At 54.1% G+C, this 19,647-nt stretch overlaps 1 protein-coding gene across 1 annotated transcript; it reads right to left on the bottom strand.

The window, feature by feature from the left end:
- Window positions 1–859: 859 nt before the first annotated feature.
- Window positions 860–6,935, bottom strand: CRABP2 (cellular retinoic acid binding protein 2). Its single transcript, XM_003259469.3, has 4 exons — window positions 6,645–6,935; window positions 2,131–2,309; window positions 1,798–1,914; window positions 860–1,331 (listed from the first exon to the last, which is right to left on the bottom strand). Exons 1-4 carry the CDS (start codon window positions 6,712–6,714, stop codon window positions 1,281–1,283), a joined length of 417 nt encoding a protein of 138 aa, XP_003259517.1. The 5' UTR covers window positions 6,715–6,935; the 3' UTR covers window positions 860–1,280.
- Window positions 6,936–19,647: the final 12,712 nt, after the last annotated feature.

Below are 19,647 nucleotides of genomic sequence, written 5' to 3'. Positions count from 1 at the left end.
CCGTCACTGAAATTCTGGATCCGGCCATACCTGAAGCCAGACCCAGCTGGAACTTCCTAGTACATAAGCCATTAAATTACATTATTTTGTGTTTTAAAACACAAAATAACTGGCTGAGTACAGTGGCTTGCACCTGAAATCCCAGCATTTTGAGAGGCTGAGGCAGGAGGATCACTTGAGCCCAGGAGTTTGAGACCTGGTGTAGACCTGAGTGTGGAGGCTCAGGGAGAGGGTTGGAGGAGGATCCAAGGGGCCTGGAAGATTTAGAAGCCAGAGGCAGAAGGATATGTGGGAGATTGAGGCAGGGAAGAAGGATGGTAGCAGAGATGGCTTGTCTCAGACACAAAGGGCTGACAGGGAGGATGAGACCTCTCACCCAGAGGCCCAGGCAGTTGCAAAGCCAGCATGTGGGTGTTGTTGAGCTCATCTGGAACCATGTGGGAGGCCAAGGCCAGGCCTGGGGTCACCCATGGGCTGAAGTTGGAGGAGAGGGAAGCAACAGCTGGAGGAGGAGGAGGAAACTGTCACCATGATGGAAAACATGGGAGAAGGTGGGAGTCAGCTCCTCAGAGCCCAGTGCCCCAGCTGAGAGGTCAGGAGGAGGAGGCCCTTGTGACCTTGGAAGCCAGAGCAGGACACCAAAGAGGGACCTTGGAGGAGGGAATGTGGAGGTGAGGCTTGTGGATTCAGCAGCAAACGAAGGGGTGGTGGTTAGAATGGTGACTGGAAGGACTGTTCCCTCCTGTTGTATAACTCAGTTCCATGCTGCAGAAACACAAGTCTTTCCCATACTACATTTCAGAGGCAAGGTTGAACTCAGGTGACTTATCTACCCCCTGCCCAATGAGCCAGAGACAGGTTTTATTTTTTTAAAGCATTTTAATAAAATTAACAAATAAATATTCTAAACTGTATAGGCTACAGGGACAAAGGGTAGAAGCTAAAGGGCCAGTCTTTCCTGCTCAGGCCCCCAAATCCCCTTTAGAGAGACCCTGCTCTGGGCTGGTTTGGGGCTAGGACTGCTGACTCGGGGAGGTGGGGAGTGAACCCGGAATGGGTGATCTGGGCTCTTGCAAGCCATTCCTCTTTGTTGGTGTAGGGGAGGAGAGAAGAGGTCAAAGAAAGCAAGACCCTGCAAGAGGCATCCCAGTGACCCCCAGAAGTGACTGGGGTAAGGGGAGCGTTATCCTAGAAGGAGAGGGTGGGAGGGAGGGGGCAATGGAGCAGGGCGGTGGGCATGGCCGGTGGTGGGCTCCGGCCGCAGTTCTACTTGTGGCCACTCACTCTCGGACGTAGACCCTGGTGCACACAACGTCATCCGCTGTCATGGTCTGGAAGGACAGCAGTAGTTGTTAGCCTGAGAGGCCCCTGGGGTCCTGCGGCTTTGGAGGGGAGGGTTGAATGGAGGTACTCTGCTTGGCCTCCAGGTCCAAACCTGCTTCTTGGCTCAAGACCAATAGGCAGGAGCTGGTCCCAGAATGCCCAGGCATCAGTGGAGGGAGGATGGCAATAGAGCCCCTGGGGCCCGTCCTCCTCCTCAAGCCAGGAAGATCTCCCTGAAGAACTGCTGGGATCCCTCAGTACATGTCCTTTGCTTTGCATAAAAGGAACACCATTTCTAATTCACACAGGGCACTGTATGGGATAGGGACGCCTTAGTTCTGTTCAAGCAGTCCCATCAGGAGGGTGCAGAGTCCAGCCATGGTTGTTCTTGAGTCTCCTGCACCCTGGGGTCTCCCAGAGAATCTCGGAAGGTAGCGCTGGGTTTGCTATTAGTGGGGAGGAGGCAGGACTTACCAGGATCAGCTCCCCATCATTGGTCAGTTCTCTCGTCCACGAGGTCTTGGGGCCCTCTCCCTTCAGGAGCTTCTGCTCACAGATCATTTTATTCTCACTCTCCCATTTCACCAGGCTCTGCAAGAGACAGGTGGCCAAGTGAGCTGGGCCCATAGCAGGGGCAATGCAGTGAGAGGGATAAGGGAGAGAGCCCCTTTCTAGCCCCCACCACTACCTAGGGATTTTCCCTAGCAGGAACAGAGAGAAGCTAGGAGTTAACTGCTAACCTGGAAAATGGCAGGTTGAGAGGCAGGGCAATGATGCCATGACCCTGGAGCCCCTCCTGGCACTCACCTTACAGGGCCTCCCATCCACAGTCTGCTCCTCAAACTCCTCCCCAACCTTGAAGTTAATCTCTGTGGTGCGCACGGTGGTGGAGGTTTTGATGTAGAAAGTGTCTCCCTCCTGTTTGATCTCCACTGCTGGCTTGGACGCTGCAGCCACAGCAATCTTCCTCAACATCACATTCACCCCTATGGGTAGAGTGGAAAGGCTCACCATTTAGGGGGCTTTGGGCACCTCTCTCACACCCTCTCCATGAGACAGTTGGAGCAGGCTGATTTGTGACTTGCTTGGGGTGGGTGTGTTGGGGGGTGCATCTGCCTGGTGCCTGGGTGTTTAAGAAAGTGCCTTGAAGGAGACGGTAGGTGGTGCAGCCCTGAAAGATGAGGGGGAGAGAGACAGTGGCCTGCCCCTTGCAGTCCTGTTCCTAGCTGTGGCCCCACCTTGTTGAGTCAGCAGGTCTGGATCAGGCTCCCCACGTCTCAGCTCTTCAGTCCCAGAATGCCCAGGGGCAGCTTCTCCCCAGCCCCCTACCCAACAAACATCCTGCTAGTGGCTCCGGTTGTCTCTGTTTACTTCACTTTTGGCCTTTTGTCTACCCTGTTGACAGCTCATCAGAGTCACTGGGACTGTACCCCTGGCCAAGCACAGGCCAGGCCCCATCACTCATGTCCTGGGAAGTAGGAGCCATTTCCCTCTCTGCCCTATCTGCCCCCCCATCTAGTGCTAGATAGGTCTTCATTTGCCCAATTTCTGCCCCACAGCAACGAAAGAGAGCAGGGGCAGCTGCTTCCCTCTACAGAATGGTCAGCAGCCTGGGAAGACAGAGGCTCTGGAGTAAGGTCCATGAGGCTGTGATTTCCTCCTGGCTCAGCCCCCTTGCAGGCTGGGTGACCCTGAGCAAGTGGCTTAACCACCCTGAGCCTTAGATTCCTCAATTGTAAAATGGAAATAACAGCTTCTTCAAAAGCCAATCAAGGTTGGGTACAGTGGCTCACACCTATAATCCCAGCACTTTGCAAGGCCAAGGCAGGTGGATTGTTTGAGCTCAGGAGTTCGATACCAGCCTGGGCAACATGCTGAAACCCCGATTCTACCAAAAAAAAAAAAAAAAAAGCCAGGGCTGGGCGCGGTTGCTCACACCTGTAATCCCAGCTACTCAGGAGGCTGAGGCAGGAGAATTGCTGAATTGCTTGAACCCGGGAGGTGGAGGTTGTAATGAACCAAGATCATGCCACTGCACTCCAGCCTGGGTGACAGAGAGAGACTCTGTCTCAAAAACAAAACAAAACAAAAGGCTGGGCGCAGTGGCTCACGCCTGTAATCCCACACTTTGGGAGGCCGAGGTGGGCGGATCACGAGGTCAAGAGTTCGAGACCAGCCTGACCAACATAGTGAAACCCCGTCTCTACTAAAAATACAAAAATTAGCTGGGCGTAGTGGCATGCGCCTGTAATCCCAGCTACTTGGGAGGCTGAGGCTGGGGCAGGAGAATCGCTTGAATCCGGGAGGCGGAGGTTGCAGTGAGCCAAGATCACACCACTGCATTCCAGCCTGGGTGACAAGGCGAGACTCCGTCTCAAAAACAAACAAACAAACAAACAAAAACAAAAAACAAAATACAAAAACGAAAAACGGCTGGGCGCAGTGGCTCACGCCTGTAATCTCAGCACTTTAGGAGGCCGAGGTGGGTGGATCATCTGAGGTTGGGAGTTTGAGACCAGCCTGACCAATGTGGAGAAACCTCATCTCTACTAAAAATACAAAATTAGCCGGGCATGGTGGCACATTCCTGTACTCCCAGCTACTCAGGAGGCTGAGGCAGGAGAATCGCTTGAATCCAGGAGGCGGAGGTTGTGGTGAGCCAAGATTGTGCCATTGCACTCCAGCCTGGGCAACAAGAGCAAAACTCTGTCTCAAAAAAAAAAAAAAAAAAGAAGCCAATTGGGATGGTATGTGTTTGGGACTTAGCACACACAGTGCCAGGCATATGGCTTAAGTTTTCAGGAAACAATAGCTATGATGGTTGGTATTATTTTTACTGATAAAAGGAAGGCAAAGGGTCAGGTGCCATGGCTCACGCCTGTAATCCTAGCACTTTGGGAGGCCGAGGCAGGAGGATTGCTTAAGCCCAGAAGTTTGAGACTAGATTGGGCAACATAGTGAGACCCTACCACTAAAAAAAAAAAAAAAAAAAAAAAGGAAAGCAAGAAGGTGAGGCTCAAAGCTCCCTGCATTAGGCACCATGCTCATCTGCCCTTCTGGAAGACTCCCATACCCCTGACCCCTCAAGGGAACCCCCTCTGCCGTGAGAAGAAGGGATAGAAAAGGAGACTGCCCTCCCCGCTCTGTGTGATGTGTCCCCTACTTCAGGATCCCTCACTCCCCTCACAGGGTCCAGCTATCTCATTCAGCCTCTGTGGATTCAGACTCTCAGTGCACCTCCATTTCCCAGCCCAGATTGGACCCCTTCTCTCTGCTCCCCAGTTATTAACCGAAGTGGGGGAGATAGGAGACAGCACCCCTCTGAAAGGAAGACGTGCAGAGAAGGGGGCCCCTCTGGATGGGCTCCAGGTCTAAGCTCCACACACCCACCTCACCCGGCCTGATCTGCCGCCCTGTCCTGGAGTAAAGCCAGGGATGCACTAGGCGGGGGTGAAAGGGCCCTCTGCCAGGTAGCAGGATTTCCCTGCCCCTGATCTGGCCAACTCCCTGGACCTCCTCCAGACCTGCGTTCCTAGAGAAACAAATCCTCTTTCCCCTCAGCGCCAAAGCATACCTACCCTACTCCAAACAGAAGAGAGAGGGAGAGAGGAAGCCTTGCCCCTGGGGAGGCCAGGACCCCCATTGTTCGTTGCTGAACTCTTGGGTCTAGGGAGAAATGACGGGTCCCCAAGTCTTATTGAGATGGACCCTTGACTAGCGAAGAGAGGTGTGCCAGGACCGAAGTTCCTGCAGAGGCAAGGCTGGGTTCAGAGGAGACATCCTTTCAGCGAGCCACTGGTGCCTGTGGAGCTGGGGGCCCAGCTCAGCCGGCCTTAGCTGGTTCAGGACTGTGTTTGTCTAATGGATCTGTTTTTAATCTGCCCCCTGCAGGGCCTGAGAAGGGCACGTGGCTCAGAGAGACCCTGCAGGGAGGACAAACAGACTTAAGACAGACAGCAGGATTGGAGCCTTGAATCTTACTCTTCAGCTGGGGCCTGGGGGTGTACCAGGTCACCACCTCATCCACTGAGGACAGGGGCCAGAATCCAGAGAAGATGAGGAGGGAGTGGCATCTAGGCTTTCCAAAGAGAAAAATTCTATCTTTTTGTCTTTAAGTTTAGCAAGGACAGAGCAAGAATGACTGATATGACTCCAAGAAGTATTGTGGTTAGATCGCAGGAAGAACTAACAGCAAGGAGTGCTGGAGATCCCTGCTCTCTCTGCAGCATTCCAGACCCATCTTAGATCCAGACTCACTCCTATAGTCCAGGGAGAGGGGGTCCCTCCCTCCCTACCCCCTCGCCCAACCCAGCCCAACTACTGTCTCTCTGTTGAGTGCAGGAATTGAAGGCAGCAGGCCTGCCCTTACGCTCCCAGTGGCTGGAGTCCTTAACTAACGTCCATCTCTCTCCCAGAGTCCTCTCCCAGTCACCAGGTCCTGGCACTCTCCCTTGCCCCAGATGTCTAGCCCAGTTGGCCCAGAGGGCATACAGAAGGTGGGCTGGGAAAGTGGGAAGGGCAGTCTGGATTGACTTAGTTTTCCCCACCTTTGGCCAACACACCCAGTTGGGCTGCAGCTGATTTATGGTGGGGGAGAGGTAGGTGGGAACCTAGATTTTTGGAAATGTGGGATTGGGGTTTCACACGAAACCATCTGTTGAAATCCAAGAAAGTGATAATTATCCCTAGCGATTTTAGAACTCTGGAGCTGCTCGCTGTATGGAAATACTTGTCTCGCAGATGGGGGGTGGGGAGAGCAGAGTGGGAAGTGCAGAGGGGGAGGAAAGTGGGGCTCAGGGGGCGCTGGGGCAGCAGATCACCTCGTAGGCAGAGCTGGGCGCCCAGGGGTAATGAGCCTGCCCTGGGGATTGGGTTACCGAGGGGGGCACCGGGAAGGAGATTGGAATGTCTCCGAGCGGCTGGGCAGGGTAGGGAACCGGGCTCCCAGTCTGGATGCAGGGTTCGTGGCTCCACCAGCCCGCAGCTTCTGAATTGCAGAGAGCCAGGTGCCTCGGCCTGCCGAGTCCGGCCGCTGAGGCCAGCCTCCCCTTCCCCCAGAGGCCAACCTCGCGCTTCTGGTTTCTACGTGATTCACAGGCCGTGAGTCACCGCAGTGTTGGCACCGGTGGGCCCCCGCAGGAGAAAGCGGGATTTAGGCGTCGTGCCCAGCGCCCCGGGACCCGGACGCCTGGCACGTTTTTCGGGGATGCAGGCGCCCAGTGTCTCACGCCCTGATTGTGGTCCCGCTTTCTTTCTCATCCCCAACTTCGAGGACTCCAGAGCCCCCCTTGCCCCACCTGGGCCCTCGAACATTTCCTTACCCAGCACTTTGAGCAATTCCTCGAAGTTTTCCGATCGGATGATTTTCCAGTTGCCAGAGAAGTTGGGCATGGTGGCGGCGCGGGAGGCGGTCCCCGTAGACCCCTAGGCTGGAGCACTGGACACTGTCTTTTAGTCAAAAGAGACGTCGCCGTCGCCAGGTCGTGAGGTTCTGGAACCAAGACACGTCCAGGGGCAACCCCGAAGCTGGCCTGGGCTCCCGCGCGGACAGCTTTTATACCCTGTACGGAACCGCCCCTGCCCAGGATTGAAGTGGCCCCGCCTCCCGCTCCGCCCCCTCCACCTGGGGGCCCCGGCGCCCCCGCCACCAACCTCTGGATCTAGCCCGTGTGTGGGTCCAGGCTTCTCTGGGGACCGAGATTGCCTTCTCCTGCGCTAGTAAGTGGATGGGGAAGCGGACGCAAAGCCAGCACTTGAATTGCGCCCTCCGCCGAGGCCGGGGGAGCCAGCTGCGGGCGCAGATGCTCAGGGCTCGTGTATGGCTGTCCCCCACCCGAGTTCCTCACGTCTCGCCTGTTCCCCACCCATCCCCAACCTGACTCGGTGCATTCAACTCCTTGGCGCCAGACACCTGGCGATCCCACTCGCAGGCGGACCCCAGATCTTGAGCCGTAGCTGGCCCTGTCTCCATTGAAGCCTGAACTGGATCCAGTGGGACCACTCCGTACTCAGAGAGGGGCTGGGGAGCTGCGGGGTTCCGGGGGTTAGGGATCTAAGTGAGGTAACGGCGCCCCCTGCTGGAACAACTCGGAGAGGCTGGGCGGGGGCGGCACGGCCCCCCCAACCCCTCCACCCTGCTTCGGGCTCACTTAGTGCCTGGGAACTCTGGAAGTAGTCGCCAGGCGACTCGCTCCCCTTAATGCGCTGGGCGGACATTGAAGGGTTAAGCAGGAGACCAGGGCGCGAGGCTGGGAGGGCAGAGGTCACAGCCAATCACTTGACGCGAGATCTTTATTAAAACGCTTTCTCTGTCGCTTCACTCCCCAGATCCCGAGGGGGTCTCAGTAGGCGGAAGGGAGGGAGGCGGGAATAGAGGAGCGGAGCCCTGGGGAGCTGTGCCGCCACCTAGACAGGCGGGAGGATGGGTGCCGGGGGAGAAGGCGGAGCAGGGTCTCAGGTGTCACCATCCTGAGCTGTAAAACGGGCGGAAGGAGCGACCTCCCCTCCCTGGGAGAGCGGCTTTGAAACGGGAGATCAAAGAGGGTGGAAGGAGGGCACGGCTTCCTGCAGAGACCCGAGTGGGAGTGGGCGAAACCCCAGTGGAGAAGGCAGGGAGACGGAGAAACAGAAACGGAGGTCAGGCGGGGAGCCTCGGAGACAGGCCTGGGACTCGAGGCCGGAAACCGCAGAGGAGCGAAGCCTGGCGGGATGCAGTGATTGGAGCCAAAGGAACCGTCCCGGCCTGTCCAACGCGGGGGGCCCTTCGGCCCGGTGGCCCTGAGCGAACCGATGCACGTGGCCCCGCTGCATCCCATCCCCCACCCTCCCCAGACTCTTCCTCCCAGCTCCTTCTGAGGCGGGAAGAAAAACCCCACATCTGGTCCCAGCCCTGGGTCCCTGCCCTGGCCCCTCCTCGCCAGCGTGGCCAAGGGTGGAGCAGGCAGTCGCTCTCAGATCTCTGAGTCCTTATGCTTAGAACCTAGAAGCGATCTAGGGAGTTGGGGGCTTTGGTGGGAGCTGGGGAGGAGTCCGGAGGAAGATGACCAAAGGAGAGGGGCCAGAGTGACCTCAGCATTGAGAACTGAAGGCTGGACAATGTACTGGGGGGGTCGGGCCTCCGGGTTGCAGAGAGGGAAATCTGCAGAAATGGGTGGGTGAGAAAATAAAGCAGCTCGGCTGACTGGGCAGCAGGAGGGATGGAGATTCCACTGCAGAAAGGACTTCTCTATGGGCCCCCGCCCGCAATAGCCAACAAACTGAGATTTGAAGAAGGGAGCTGAATACTTCAGCCTGGGTTTAGGGGTCCAGGTTTTGTGTGGGGGAGCTTATTTGGGGGTGTTTGGGAGGCCTGGGCTTCTGGAAGGAAGAGGGCAGCAGGTCAAGGAGCTCTCTGAGGAAGGACAGACAAAAGCAGAGGTGGTGGAAGGAAGTGGGGTGGGGTGGGGGGGTGTTCCCTGGGAAGTGCTTAGGGCCTGGGGTTGCAGGCACAGCCCCAGCTCCTCCCCCATCCTCCCTGCTCAGCAATGCTGTAGGTAAAGGAGAGGGATTAGGCTCTGACAGTGAAATCAGGCTCCTGGCCAAAGGGATGAGAAGAGGCTAGAGGAGGGAACATGGTGGAAACCAGATTCCTGCTGCTCCTCCTTCCCTTCACTGCCCCCTGCCTCCCCAACCCAGGTCATTTTGTCCATCTCCACGCCACCAGCCCTCTTGAGCCCCCAGCCGAAAGCGCCCAGCCTCCTGCTCAATAGGCATCCCTCCTCCTGCACGACAAAAGGATCAATGCACCCTCCCCGCTAGCCTTGTGAGTGACTAAGGATGTTAAAACCTCACCCAAAAGATGGTCACCAGGATGCAGGGACAGAGTTCATAGGAGGGGGTGATTGGCCCCTCGATGCCAGAGCAGGGGAGCACAGGCTGGATGGCTTGGCTAAGGCTGCTGGGGAGGCTGGAGCCAGGCAGCCCAGACTCCCTGACCTCCCTGGGGTGGGGGCAGGGAGACCTGGGCCCACTCCCCTCTCCTCACTTCCCCACTCCCCCCACCAGCCAACTGGCCATGATTTCCAAAGAGACAGAAGTAAGACAAAGGGAAGTCGGGCTGGGAGAGGAATTCTTTCCAGATGTGAGCATTTGCGGTTTGGCAGCTCTGGGCCTGAGCTCCAGCTCCAGCCCCAGCACCCCAACCATGGCAGAGGGAGGTGGGTAGGGGGTCTAAGCAGAGTGCTGAATAGCTGAGGCCGAGGTCTCAGCCTCTAGCAGCGCTATTACCCCAGGGAGCAGCAGGCGTGGAGGGTGCTTAGGGAAGATGCTAGGGAAGGGGACTCGGGGAGGTGGAGGGGTGGGACATGAGACAGTGGAGGGGCCTGGGGGAGGGGACTAACCGAGGAGGATGGAGATGCCTAGAGGCAAGGAACAGGAGCTAGGACCCTGGAACCAGGCAATGGGGAGGAGCTGCAGCCCTCATCAGCCACTCAGTCACAAACAACTGGCTTTAATTTCCCGCTGGGATCAATAAGGAGGAGGAATTTCCCAGTGCCTCTGGCCTTTTAATTATGACCAAATCTACAGATCTGCCCAGGGTGACCCTTTGCAGGAGCTTTGGTCATAACCCTCTTGGGGCCCCCCCAGGAATTTGGAGACTCAGTGAGGGGAGGATGCAAAGTTGATGAGAAAAGCTGGGGCGGGGGGCAGAGGTGGGATAGGTAGGGGTGGAGTGAGGAGGAAACAAGCTCCAGAGACTTAGGAGAGCAACATTCTGGGACTTTGTTCCATGGTGGTGTGGCTAAAAGGAAGGTGGCTGGTCTTACACCTGAAGGAATAGAGATGGGCAGGGGAGGGCTCCTGGATGGTGAAGAGCGTGAGTGGGTATAGATGTGTGTATAACTGAGGGGTCTAGGACTTGGGGAGAGGAGAACCCCCTCCCCTCTCTGTTACTTCTTTAGGCTAGCAGGGAGAAGGAGTGCCCATCCAGCCCAGCCCCTGGAGAGGGAAGGGTTGACTGGGGATGGGAAGTGTGGGAGAGTGATTAAGCCCCCACCCTCACCCCTAACTGGGACCATGGAGATTCTCTGGCCAAATTCAGCATTTGGAGAAGAACCTCACCCTGGGCAGTGTTATTGCATCTGCTGGGTCAGAGAGTTTGTTGGCTGGAACGCATGTAGAAATTAAACCTAGGTGGGGCTAGACACCTGGATCTCTGCTACTCCGCGTAGGGGCAGCAATGAATTCAGGACTTCTACAGAATGCAGGGAAGTCTGAGAGTAGAATAGGGGCTGGGAGCAGCTGGGGCAAGAGAGTTCTGTCTCCTGGCCACCCCGAGCCTCAGGATTCCACTTAGCACAGAGCACAGACTCAGGCAGGTTGCCCCCCAGTCTGGCCTGATCCTTGGTACAGAGGAGAGTGCTGCTTTCTTTTCTCCCTGGGTTCAGGGATCCAGCCCTTTTCAAGTCTGGGAAGGCCAGGCTCTGATTTGCCTCAAATGAAATTGTCCTCACAGCAGGATAAATAGGAGTTAGGCCTGAAAAAACTTCCCAGCAAACTGAAGTGCAAGCAGGGAGAAGGGTCAGAAATCTAGAAAGGAGGCAACTCATTTCCCAGAAACATTTGGATGCGGGAGAGAGATCGCGAAAACTAGGGATGATTAGGGTAGAGAATCCTGAGTGACCTGGGTAAAGGGGCAGCTGGACCCAAAGGCAGGGGATGACAGTAACCTCCAGGGCTAGCCCTGAGGCCTGGCAAAGAGAGGCAGATGTGGCCCAGTAGGGTCAGGACCACAGACTGGGAGGAGGGGGCTGACCAGGATTACAGTCAGATAAGGAGAGGGTCTGCGCAGCATCCAGGTGGCCAGGCGGTGCCTCTGACTGTGACAAGAGGCATTATAGGCAGACCAGGGAGGATCTGCACAGCCCCAAGGCGGTGCCTCTGTTGTTCTTGGCTCTGCCACCTCATTCCCAGCTCCAGCTGCCAACGCTTTCCTCAGGGCTGGGCTGGGCTGCTGAGCCGCGGGAAGGGAGAGGGAGGAGGTGGGGATGCACTGGTTGAGGACTTGTCCAGACTGGGGTTTCAGTTCCCTGGATGGAGAAGTCAGTCTACGCCATGACTTGACCTGCAGTTAAACTCCTCTTGGCTTTTAAGATCCAGTTTCTAGGGCTGGACCCCTCCACCACTCCCACCCTTCACCCTGCACTGGCCTCTTAACCCCTGGCAGCCCAGGGCAGGAGGCCAAAGGTGTAGCCATGGCAAGTTTGGCAAGCTGAACACATGGGTTCACGTGGCACCTAGGAGAAGTGGCCAGCCCTAGACAAGGTGCACAACCAGCATGCAGCCTCCAACCCTGCCACTGTGGTCCAGGGCACTAGACCTGGGGAACACAGGCCGCGTCTCCGATGCCTCCTCTCCCACCCTCTGAGGATGGGAAGTAGAAGATCCAGGGTCTGGGCACCTTCACCTTCCCCCAACCCCCTGGCACTGAGATGATCTGGAGTTTCTGGAGGAAGAAGGAAAAGGTTGGGTGGGGAGTGTGCTGCAGGCAGGGTGGTCACTGGGCCAGATAACTAGATTCTGGGATTGAAGAGGAAAGAGGCAAGAGGAGAGGAGAAAGGCAAGGTCCCGGAGAATAGGAGACTGAGAGGGGTGCAGGTCTGGGTTTTGAGGTTCTAGGTTGGGACAGAAAGAGGATTTTGGACTCACTGTCCCTAGGAGGCAGGGTAGGAGGGGCTAATGGCTCAGCTTCAGGAAGGTGGTCAGCCAGCTTGCGCAGAGCTCCTCTCCAAGGCTCCTTGGGGCTCCCGTTTCCCTCCTCTCAAGTCCCCAAATGCAGCTCTTGTCTCCAGACAGTGGGACCCAGCAGTCTATCCCCCAGCCTGCTTCCTAGGGACCTATGGAAACCAGGTCTCCTAGGGGTTCCAGGGAGGAGGCTGGGGTCCCAGAAGTTGAGAAATAAGGACTAGCTTCCCCAACCCCTGGGCCCTTCCTGCTGCAGACCAGACCCAAGACTGACGGCTGGCTGGGCAGGCCCTTTCCTTGGAGCCAGTGAGTCAGACTCCTGGGAGATAGTCAGAGGTGTTGGGGGATTTGAGTAGAATAAAGGAGGGCGCCAGGAGCCCAGATTCCTGGTTCTCGCCCCCACCCTCCCATCTTGAACTGGCAGGGAATTAAGAAGGGATACAAGAGATCAGAGTCTGGCCTCTTAGCCAGGCTAGGGCCTTGTCCTTCCAATGACCCCCCACCCCCACCCCTCCTTATAGCAGGGCTGAGAGATGGGCAGGCGGGGGAGGCCCCAGACTGACCTAGTCCTAATGGTTTTCTCTGGGCAACATGAACAAAATGGGAAAAAGATGTGTGAGGTGGGAAGCTCTGATTTCCTTTCCCCTGCAGGCGCCAGCTCTGGAAAATGTTAGCTGTCAAAGAGAGACTGAACAGTCTCCCACCTCCCCCCTGCCCAGTACTCCTACCCCATCCCATCCGCCAGGGCCCCCCAGCCTGCCTGGATTCCCAAAGGGCACTGAGCTAAGGCCTGTGAATTTCAGGGTTAGCCAGGCTGAGAACGCAAACCCGCCTCAGGAAGCCCCCAACCTCTCCCTGCCTGTGATTCCTCTAACAGCCTGGAGCTAGGCATCCAAGTGGGTGCTTTGGAACTTGAGGATCCACAGGGACACCTCCCTGGGGGATCAAAGAAGCCAGCAGCTCCTGAATTTCACAGCTGCCAAACTCCTGCCGCAGTCTCAGCCCCCTAAATCCCAGAGCTCAGGGACTGTCAGTGCCAGGTTTCCAGGTTTCCAGATGATCTGGATATTTGTTTGTTTGTTTGTTTGAGACAGTCTCACTCTGTTGCCCAGGCTGGAATGCAGTGGCACAATTGTAGCTCACTGCAGCCTCAAACTCCTGGGCTCAAGTGATCCTCCCACCTTAGCCTCCTGAGTAGTTGGGACTACAGGCATGCACCACCATGTCCAGCTAACTTAAAAATTTTGGTTTTTTGTAGAGATGGGGTCTCGCTATGTTGCCCAGGCTGGTCTCAAACTCCTGGCCTCAAGCAATCCTCCCACCTCAGCCTCTCAAACCGTTGAGATTACAGGCAGACATGAGCCACTGCACCTGGCCTGATCTGGCTATTTGGTGGATCAGTCTTCCCACTGAGCCCACAGTAACTATCCTAGAGAGGGAGCCTGCCAGATCCAGGACACTCACTGGGTGCACCTTTCTTGTTGCTTGAGGGCACTTATGGTCTCTGTGGGTCAAATCCCCTCATAAGTTATCTGACCTTCAGGTGCTGGTCTCCCAGGAGTCCCAGGGAATTGATTCCAAAGCTGGGAAGAGGCAATCCCTGCGGTAGAGTGGAGAGAGAGAGAGCGCATGCATGTGCACATATGGCTGAGGAAGCCACCAGAATACTCTGCCCTTACCCCAGTCCTGGCCCCTTCGTTCTCACCTGAACTCCAACCTCCTACAATTCAGGAAACCTCCCCAAGAACTACCCATTCTGCCAGCCCAGCTGGGAGAGCCAGCCACAGCCTTGGGTCTAGCAGTGCGGGCTGGATTGTCTGCCTCTGCCTCGCTATCGGCCCTGGTGTGGGTTCCCTCTCCCTCCCCAGCTCCCAGGGCAGGGACAGTCAGTTGCCTTCTTCCTCCTTCTGTTATGGTTTGGATCCCTTTCATGAAATCTTTCCAAAGAAGCGACCAAGCAAGATTCCACAGGGTGCAAGGGAGTAAAGGACCTGACTTTTAAGGAAGCTGCCTCTGGCCTCGGGGAACCAGATGATTGACGATTTACATTTCTGGTGCTGCTATGAGCTCTGGCAGGCAGGGTCAGGGTCACAGGCGTGGGCCTGGGAAATGAGTGGCACTTACTCTGGGCCCAGCACTGTGCAAGAGTTTCCATATGGTGTCCTGGGTGTGTCTGATTCCAAAGCTTTGCTTTTAAACACTTCAGAATGGAATTTGGTTGAGCCTGGAAGAGGATTAAGGTGTGCTTGTCTTTCCATGCCAAATTCACCTTCTCTCTCCACACTTCCCCACCTCTCCAAATCCTATGCATTGTATGTACCCTTTGAAAGAAAGCATAGAGGCTGGGCGCGGTGGCTCACCCTGTAATCCCAGCACTTTGGGAGGCCGAAGGGGGAGGATCATCTGAGGTTGGGAGTTCGAGACCAGCCTGACCAACATGGAGAAACCCTGTCTCTACTAAAAAATACAAAATTAACTAGGCATGGTGGCACATGCCTGTAATCCCAGCTACTCGGGAGGTGGAGGCAAAAGAGTCGCTTGAACCCAGGAGGTGGAGGTTGCAGTGAGCCGAGATGGTGCTACTGCACTCCAGCCTAGGTGACAGAGTAAGACTCTGTCTCAAAATAAATAAATAAGTACCTAAAATAAAATAAAATAAAAATAAAACGGAGAGGCTGGCCAGGTGTGGTGACTCACGCCTGTAATCCCAGCACTTTGGGAGGCAGAGGCGGGTGAATCACTAGGTCAGGAGTTCAAGACCCAGCTGGCCAACATAGTGAAATCCTGTCTCTACTAAAAATACAAAAATTAGCTGAACGTGGTGATGCGTGCCTGTAATCCCAGCTACTCAGGAGGCTGAGGCAGGAGAATCGCTTGAACCTGGGAGGCGGAGGTTGCAGTGAGCTGAGATTGTGCCATTGCACTCCAGCCTGGGCAATAAGAGTGAAACTCTGTCTCAAACAAAAAGCAAACAAACAAACAAACAAACAAACAAACAAACAAAAGGCCATTGTGCGGTAGCTCCCGCCTGTAATCCCAGCACTTTGGGAGGCTGGGGCAGGCCGATCACCTGAGGTCAGGAGTTTGAGACCAGCCTGGCCAACATGGTGAAACCTTGTCTCTACTAAAAGTGCAAAAATTAGCTGGGCATGGTAGCGGATGCATGTAATCCCAGCTATTTGGAAGGCTGAGGCAGGAGAATCACTTGAACCTGGGAGGCTGAGGTTGCAGTGAGCCGAGATCACGCCATTGCACTCCAGCCTGGGCGACAGAGCGAGACTCTGTATCAAAAATAAATAAATAAATAAAAAGGAGAGTGACACAGCTCTGGCTGAGGCAATTATCTCTGGCTAGGAAAGCTCAGAGCTCCTCAGTCTTCTCAATTCTTCCTATGCCTTGGTTGTCCTCTTAGAAATCCCCTCCCTCCAATTTTTTTTTTTTTTTTTTTTTTTTGAGATGGAGTCTTACTCTGTCACCCAGGCTGGAGTGCAGTGGTGTGATCTCGGCTCACTGCAACCTCCGCCTCCTGTGGTCAAGTGAATCTCCCGCCTCAACTTCCCGAGTAGCTGAGATCACAGGAGTGCGCCACCATGCCCAGCTAATTTTTGTATTTTTAATAGAGACAGGGTTTTGCCGTGTTGGCCAGGCTGGTCTTGAACTCCCAACCTCAGGCGATCCACCCGCCTCGGCCTTCCAAAGTTCTGGGATTACAGGCAGGAGCCATCAGGCCCAGCCACCTCCCCCAAATTCATTTTTTTTTTTTTTTTTTCCGAGATGGAGTCTCACTCTTGTCACCCAGACTGGAGTGCAATGGCATGATCTCGGCTCACTGCAACCTCCGCCTCCCAGGTACAAGTGATTCTCCTGCCTCAGCCTCCCGAGTAGCTGGGATTACAGGCGCACGCCACCACACCTGGCTAATTTTTGTATTTTTAGTAGAGACGGGGTTTCACCATGTTGGTCAGGCTGGTCTCGAACTCCTGACCTCGTGATCTGCCTGCCTCGGCCTCCTAAAGTGCTGGGATTATAGGCGTAAGCCACCATGCCCGGCCTCCCCCAAATTCTTTAGGGCTTATGCCATGTGCTCATTGCGTCTTCTCCTCCTTTGCTGCATCTGCGCAGCTCAGGTCACTGCATGTCTAGCTCAACTCCCAATCTTTCTCTGCTTCTAATCTTGCAGCCACCAATGCACCTTCAATGCCTACTCAACATGGATGCCAACTACTTTGTCTCCATCCTGTTTGACACTGGACTCTGGACCCATACCCTGTCCTTCCATTGTAGCCTACACAGCCCAACCATATAAACTCTCCCTTCCTACATTTGGGCTGCCAAGTGATGCTTTTTTTAAAAAGAAAAAAAATCACAACCAGCTTGCAGTGCCCCTGCAAATTCAGTTTCTGACAAATCAGGAACTCAACATTGTTCGGCAGCCCTTCCTTAAGTTCTTGGTCAGCTCACTCTCCTGTTCTTCTTGAAGCCCTCTCCAAGCTGTCTTTATTCTTTTCAAGTTCATGACCCATTCGCTTTCCCCTCACTCACCAGATCACTCTGCCTCCAACTGAATGAGGTCAAGGTCACTAGGTGACAATCACTTTATTCCACCACCACCCAGAAACATATTTATCTGCCCTTACCCTTTCCTCTTTCCTTTCTTTCCCAGAAGATAAGGTGTCCTTACTGCTGGCCAAGGCTAAGCTTGGGATCCCTCCTGTCTGCACTTTCAGGATCTGCTGTAGCATTCATTCACCTGCCCTTTGCCCAGCCACATTATGATCCACTGGCTCCATCCCTTAGTATCTTCAGGCCTCTGCTCCTATAGCGACCCTCACCTGCTCCCTCCAGAACCAAGAAAGAGCAGTCCACACCCACTTATCTCCTTCCCCACTTCCAGTTTATCCTCCAACCCACTGCAATTGAGCTTTTTGTTACCTTCTCAACTCCCACCCCAGACATTGTGCAGAGGAAGGGCTACAACAGACCCCTTTGTTTGTTCTTACCTTACCTTACTGACTTCTCCATGGAGTCTGATCTCCTTCCTGGAAAGTCTCCTTCTTGGTTGTCCTCTTACCTGTCTGGTAGCTCTCTCTTAGGCCTCTCTACCTCCAGACACTTGTAAGTCCAGGTGTTCCCCAAAACTCTGATTTTGACCTTCTGCCCTTCTTCTTCTTCTTTTTTTTTTTTTGAGATGGATGGAGTCTCAATCTGTCACCCAGGCTGGAGTTCCGTGGTGCCATCTCGGCTGACTGCAACTTCTGCCCCCCAGGTTCAAGTGATCCTTCTGCCTCAGCCTCCTGAATAGCTGGGATTACAGGTGTGCACCACCATGCCCACCTTATTTGTGTTTTTAGTGGAGACAGAGCTTCACCATGTTAGCCAGGCTGGTCTTGAACTCTTGACTTCAAGTGCTCTGCCCGCCTCAACCTCCCAAAGTGCTAGGATTACAGGTGTAAGCTACTGCACCGGGCCAACCTTCTGGTCTTCTTTATATACCTTTCCTGGAAGGCTTCATCCCAATCCAAGTCTTCCATCCCCCTGCTGCCCTGTTGTCTTTGAGCCTTAGTTTCTAGCCCCAGATCTCTTTGCTGTGCTAAGCTCCAGTCTAGTTATCCAGCTGCTGACTGGATATCTTCAGACAGCTCAAAGTCAACCCAATAGAATACCCAACACATCTTCTTCAAAACCTGCAGTTCTCTCCAGCATATTCTCTATGTTGGTGAATGGCACCACTACTGTCTACTCAACCTCATTCAGAAATATCAAGTCAACCTTTTTTTTTTTTTTGAGATGGAGTTGTGCTCTTGTTGCCCAGGCTGGAGTGCAATGATGTGATCTCGACTCACTGCATCCTCCGCCTCCCGGATTCAAGCGATTATCCCGCCTCAGCCTCCTGGCTAGCTGAGATTACAGGCATGCACCATCACGCCTGGCTAATTTTGTATTTTTAGTAGAGATGGGGTTTCTAGGTTGGGCGCGGTGGCTCACGCCTGTAATCCCAGCACTTTGGGAGGCCGAGGAGGGTGGATCACGAGGTCAGGAGATCAAGACCATCCTGGCTAATACGGTGAAACTCCGTCTCTACTAAAAATACAAAAAATTAGCCAGGCGTGATGGTGGGTGCCTGTAGTCCCATCTACTCGGGAGGCTGAGGCAGGAGAATGGCGTGAACCCGGGAGGCGGAGCTTGCAGTGAGACGAGATCGTGCCACTGCACTCTACGCTGGGTGACAGAGAGAGACTCCGTCTCAAAAAAAAAAAAAAAAAAAAAAAAAAGAGATGGGGTTTCTCCATGTTGGTCAGGCTAGTCTCAAACTCCTGATCTCAGGTGATCCACCCGCCTTGGTCTCCCAAACTGTTGGGAGACCGTGAGCCACCGTGCTCGGCTCAAGTCAACCTTTTATCTCTTGCCTTGATCTTCTTATGATTCTACCTTGTCCAGTCAACCTTTTATCTCTTGCCTTGATCTCTATCTTATTGATTCTACCTCCTCAGTGATGTTCAGATGCATCCTCCCACTTTATTGATCGAGGCCTCCATCATTGCTTATACAAATTATCCCAACAGAATTCATCTCCCAGGCCTTCTTCAATCCAGCTTCCATTTGGTTGCCAGCATCATCTTCCAAAAAAACCACAGATCTGATCAGATCACTGCCCTGCTTTAAATCCTTCAGTTACTTGGGATGGCACTTGCCGCAGTGCACTGAAAATAGTTTACTGGTTTCTCTTCTTCAGGTTGCTGTAAGCAACTCAGGGGCAAAGACAATGCCCATTTCCCTAGTGCCTAGCACAATGCCTAACACACAGCAGGTGCTTAATAAATATTTCAGTGGAAAGATTCCCAGTCTCACCAGATGCCACTTGCATGTGTTAACAGAAGAGCAGGGCAGTGGTTAAGAGCAGAGACTTCAGATTGGCAGACTTGGGGAGTCTGAGTGCCAGCATCGCCAACCTCCTGCTATTTGGCCTGGGAAGGATTTCTTATCTTTTGTCAACCTGTTTCCTCAATTGTTAAATTACAATACTACCTACTTTACAGAGACTGAGATAACGCATCTTTTTATTTATTTTATTTATTTATTTTTGAGACAGTCTTGCTCTGTCGCCCAGGCTGGAGTGCAGTGGCATGATCTCGGCTCACTGCAGCCTCTGCCTCTGGGTTCAAGTGATTCTCGTGTTTCAGCCTCTCAAGTAGCTGCGATTACAGGCGTGCACCACCACGCCTGGCTAATTTTTTTGTATTTTTAGTAGAGATGGGTTTCTCCATGTTGGTCAGGCTGGTCTTGAACTCCTGGCCTCAACCATCCACCTGTCTTGGCCTCTCAAAGTGCTGGGATTACATGTGTGAGCCACTGCACTGGGCTGAGATATTGCATCTAAAGGGGTTAGCACAGTGGCTGGCACAGAGAAGCACTCAATAAATGGTTGCCATAGCAACCATCAGTTAAATATCAAGGTTAGAAAAAAATCGCAGGATTTTGGCACTAGAACCATTAAGATCAAGTGACTTACTCATGTCACAAATTTAGTAAGTGGCAAAATCAAGTTTGGAACCCATTATCAATGCAAAGTAACTTCTTTAAGCTGTCAGCTCTTTGGTGAAA

This window comes from Nomascus leucogenys, chromosome 12, assembly GCF_006542625.1.
Source record: "Nomascus leucogenys isolate Asia chromosome 12, Asia_NLE_v1, whole genome shotgun sequence".
NCBI classification, from domain to species: domain Eukaryota; kingdom Metazoa; phylum Chordata; class Mammalia; order Primates; family Hylobatidae; genus Nomascus; species Nomascus leucogenys.
This window is presented reverse-complemented; position numbering and strand designations above follow the sequence as displayed.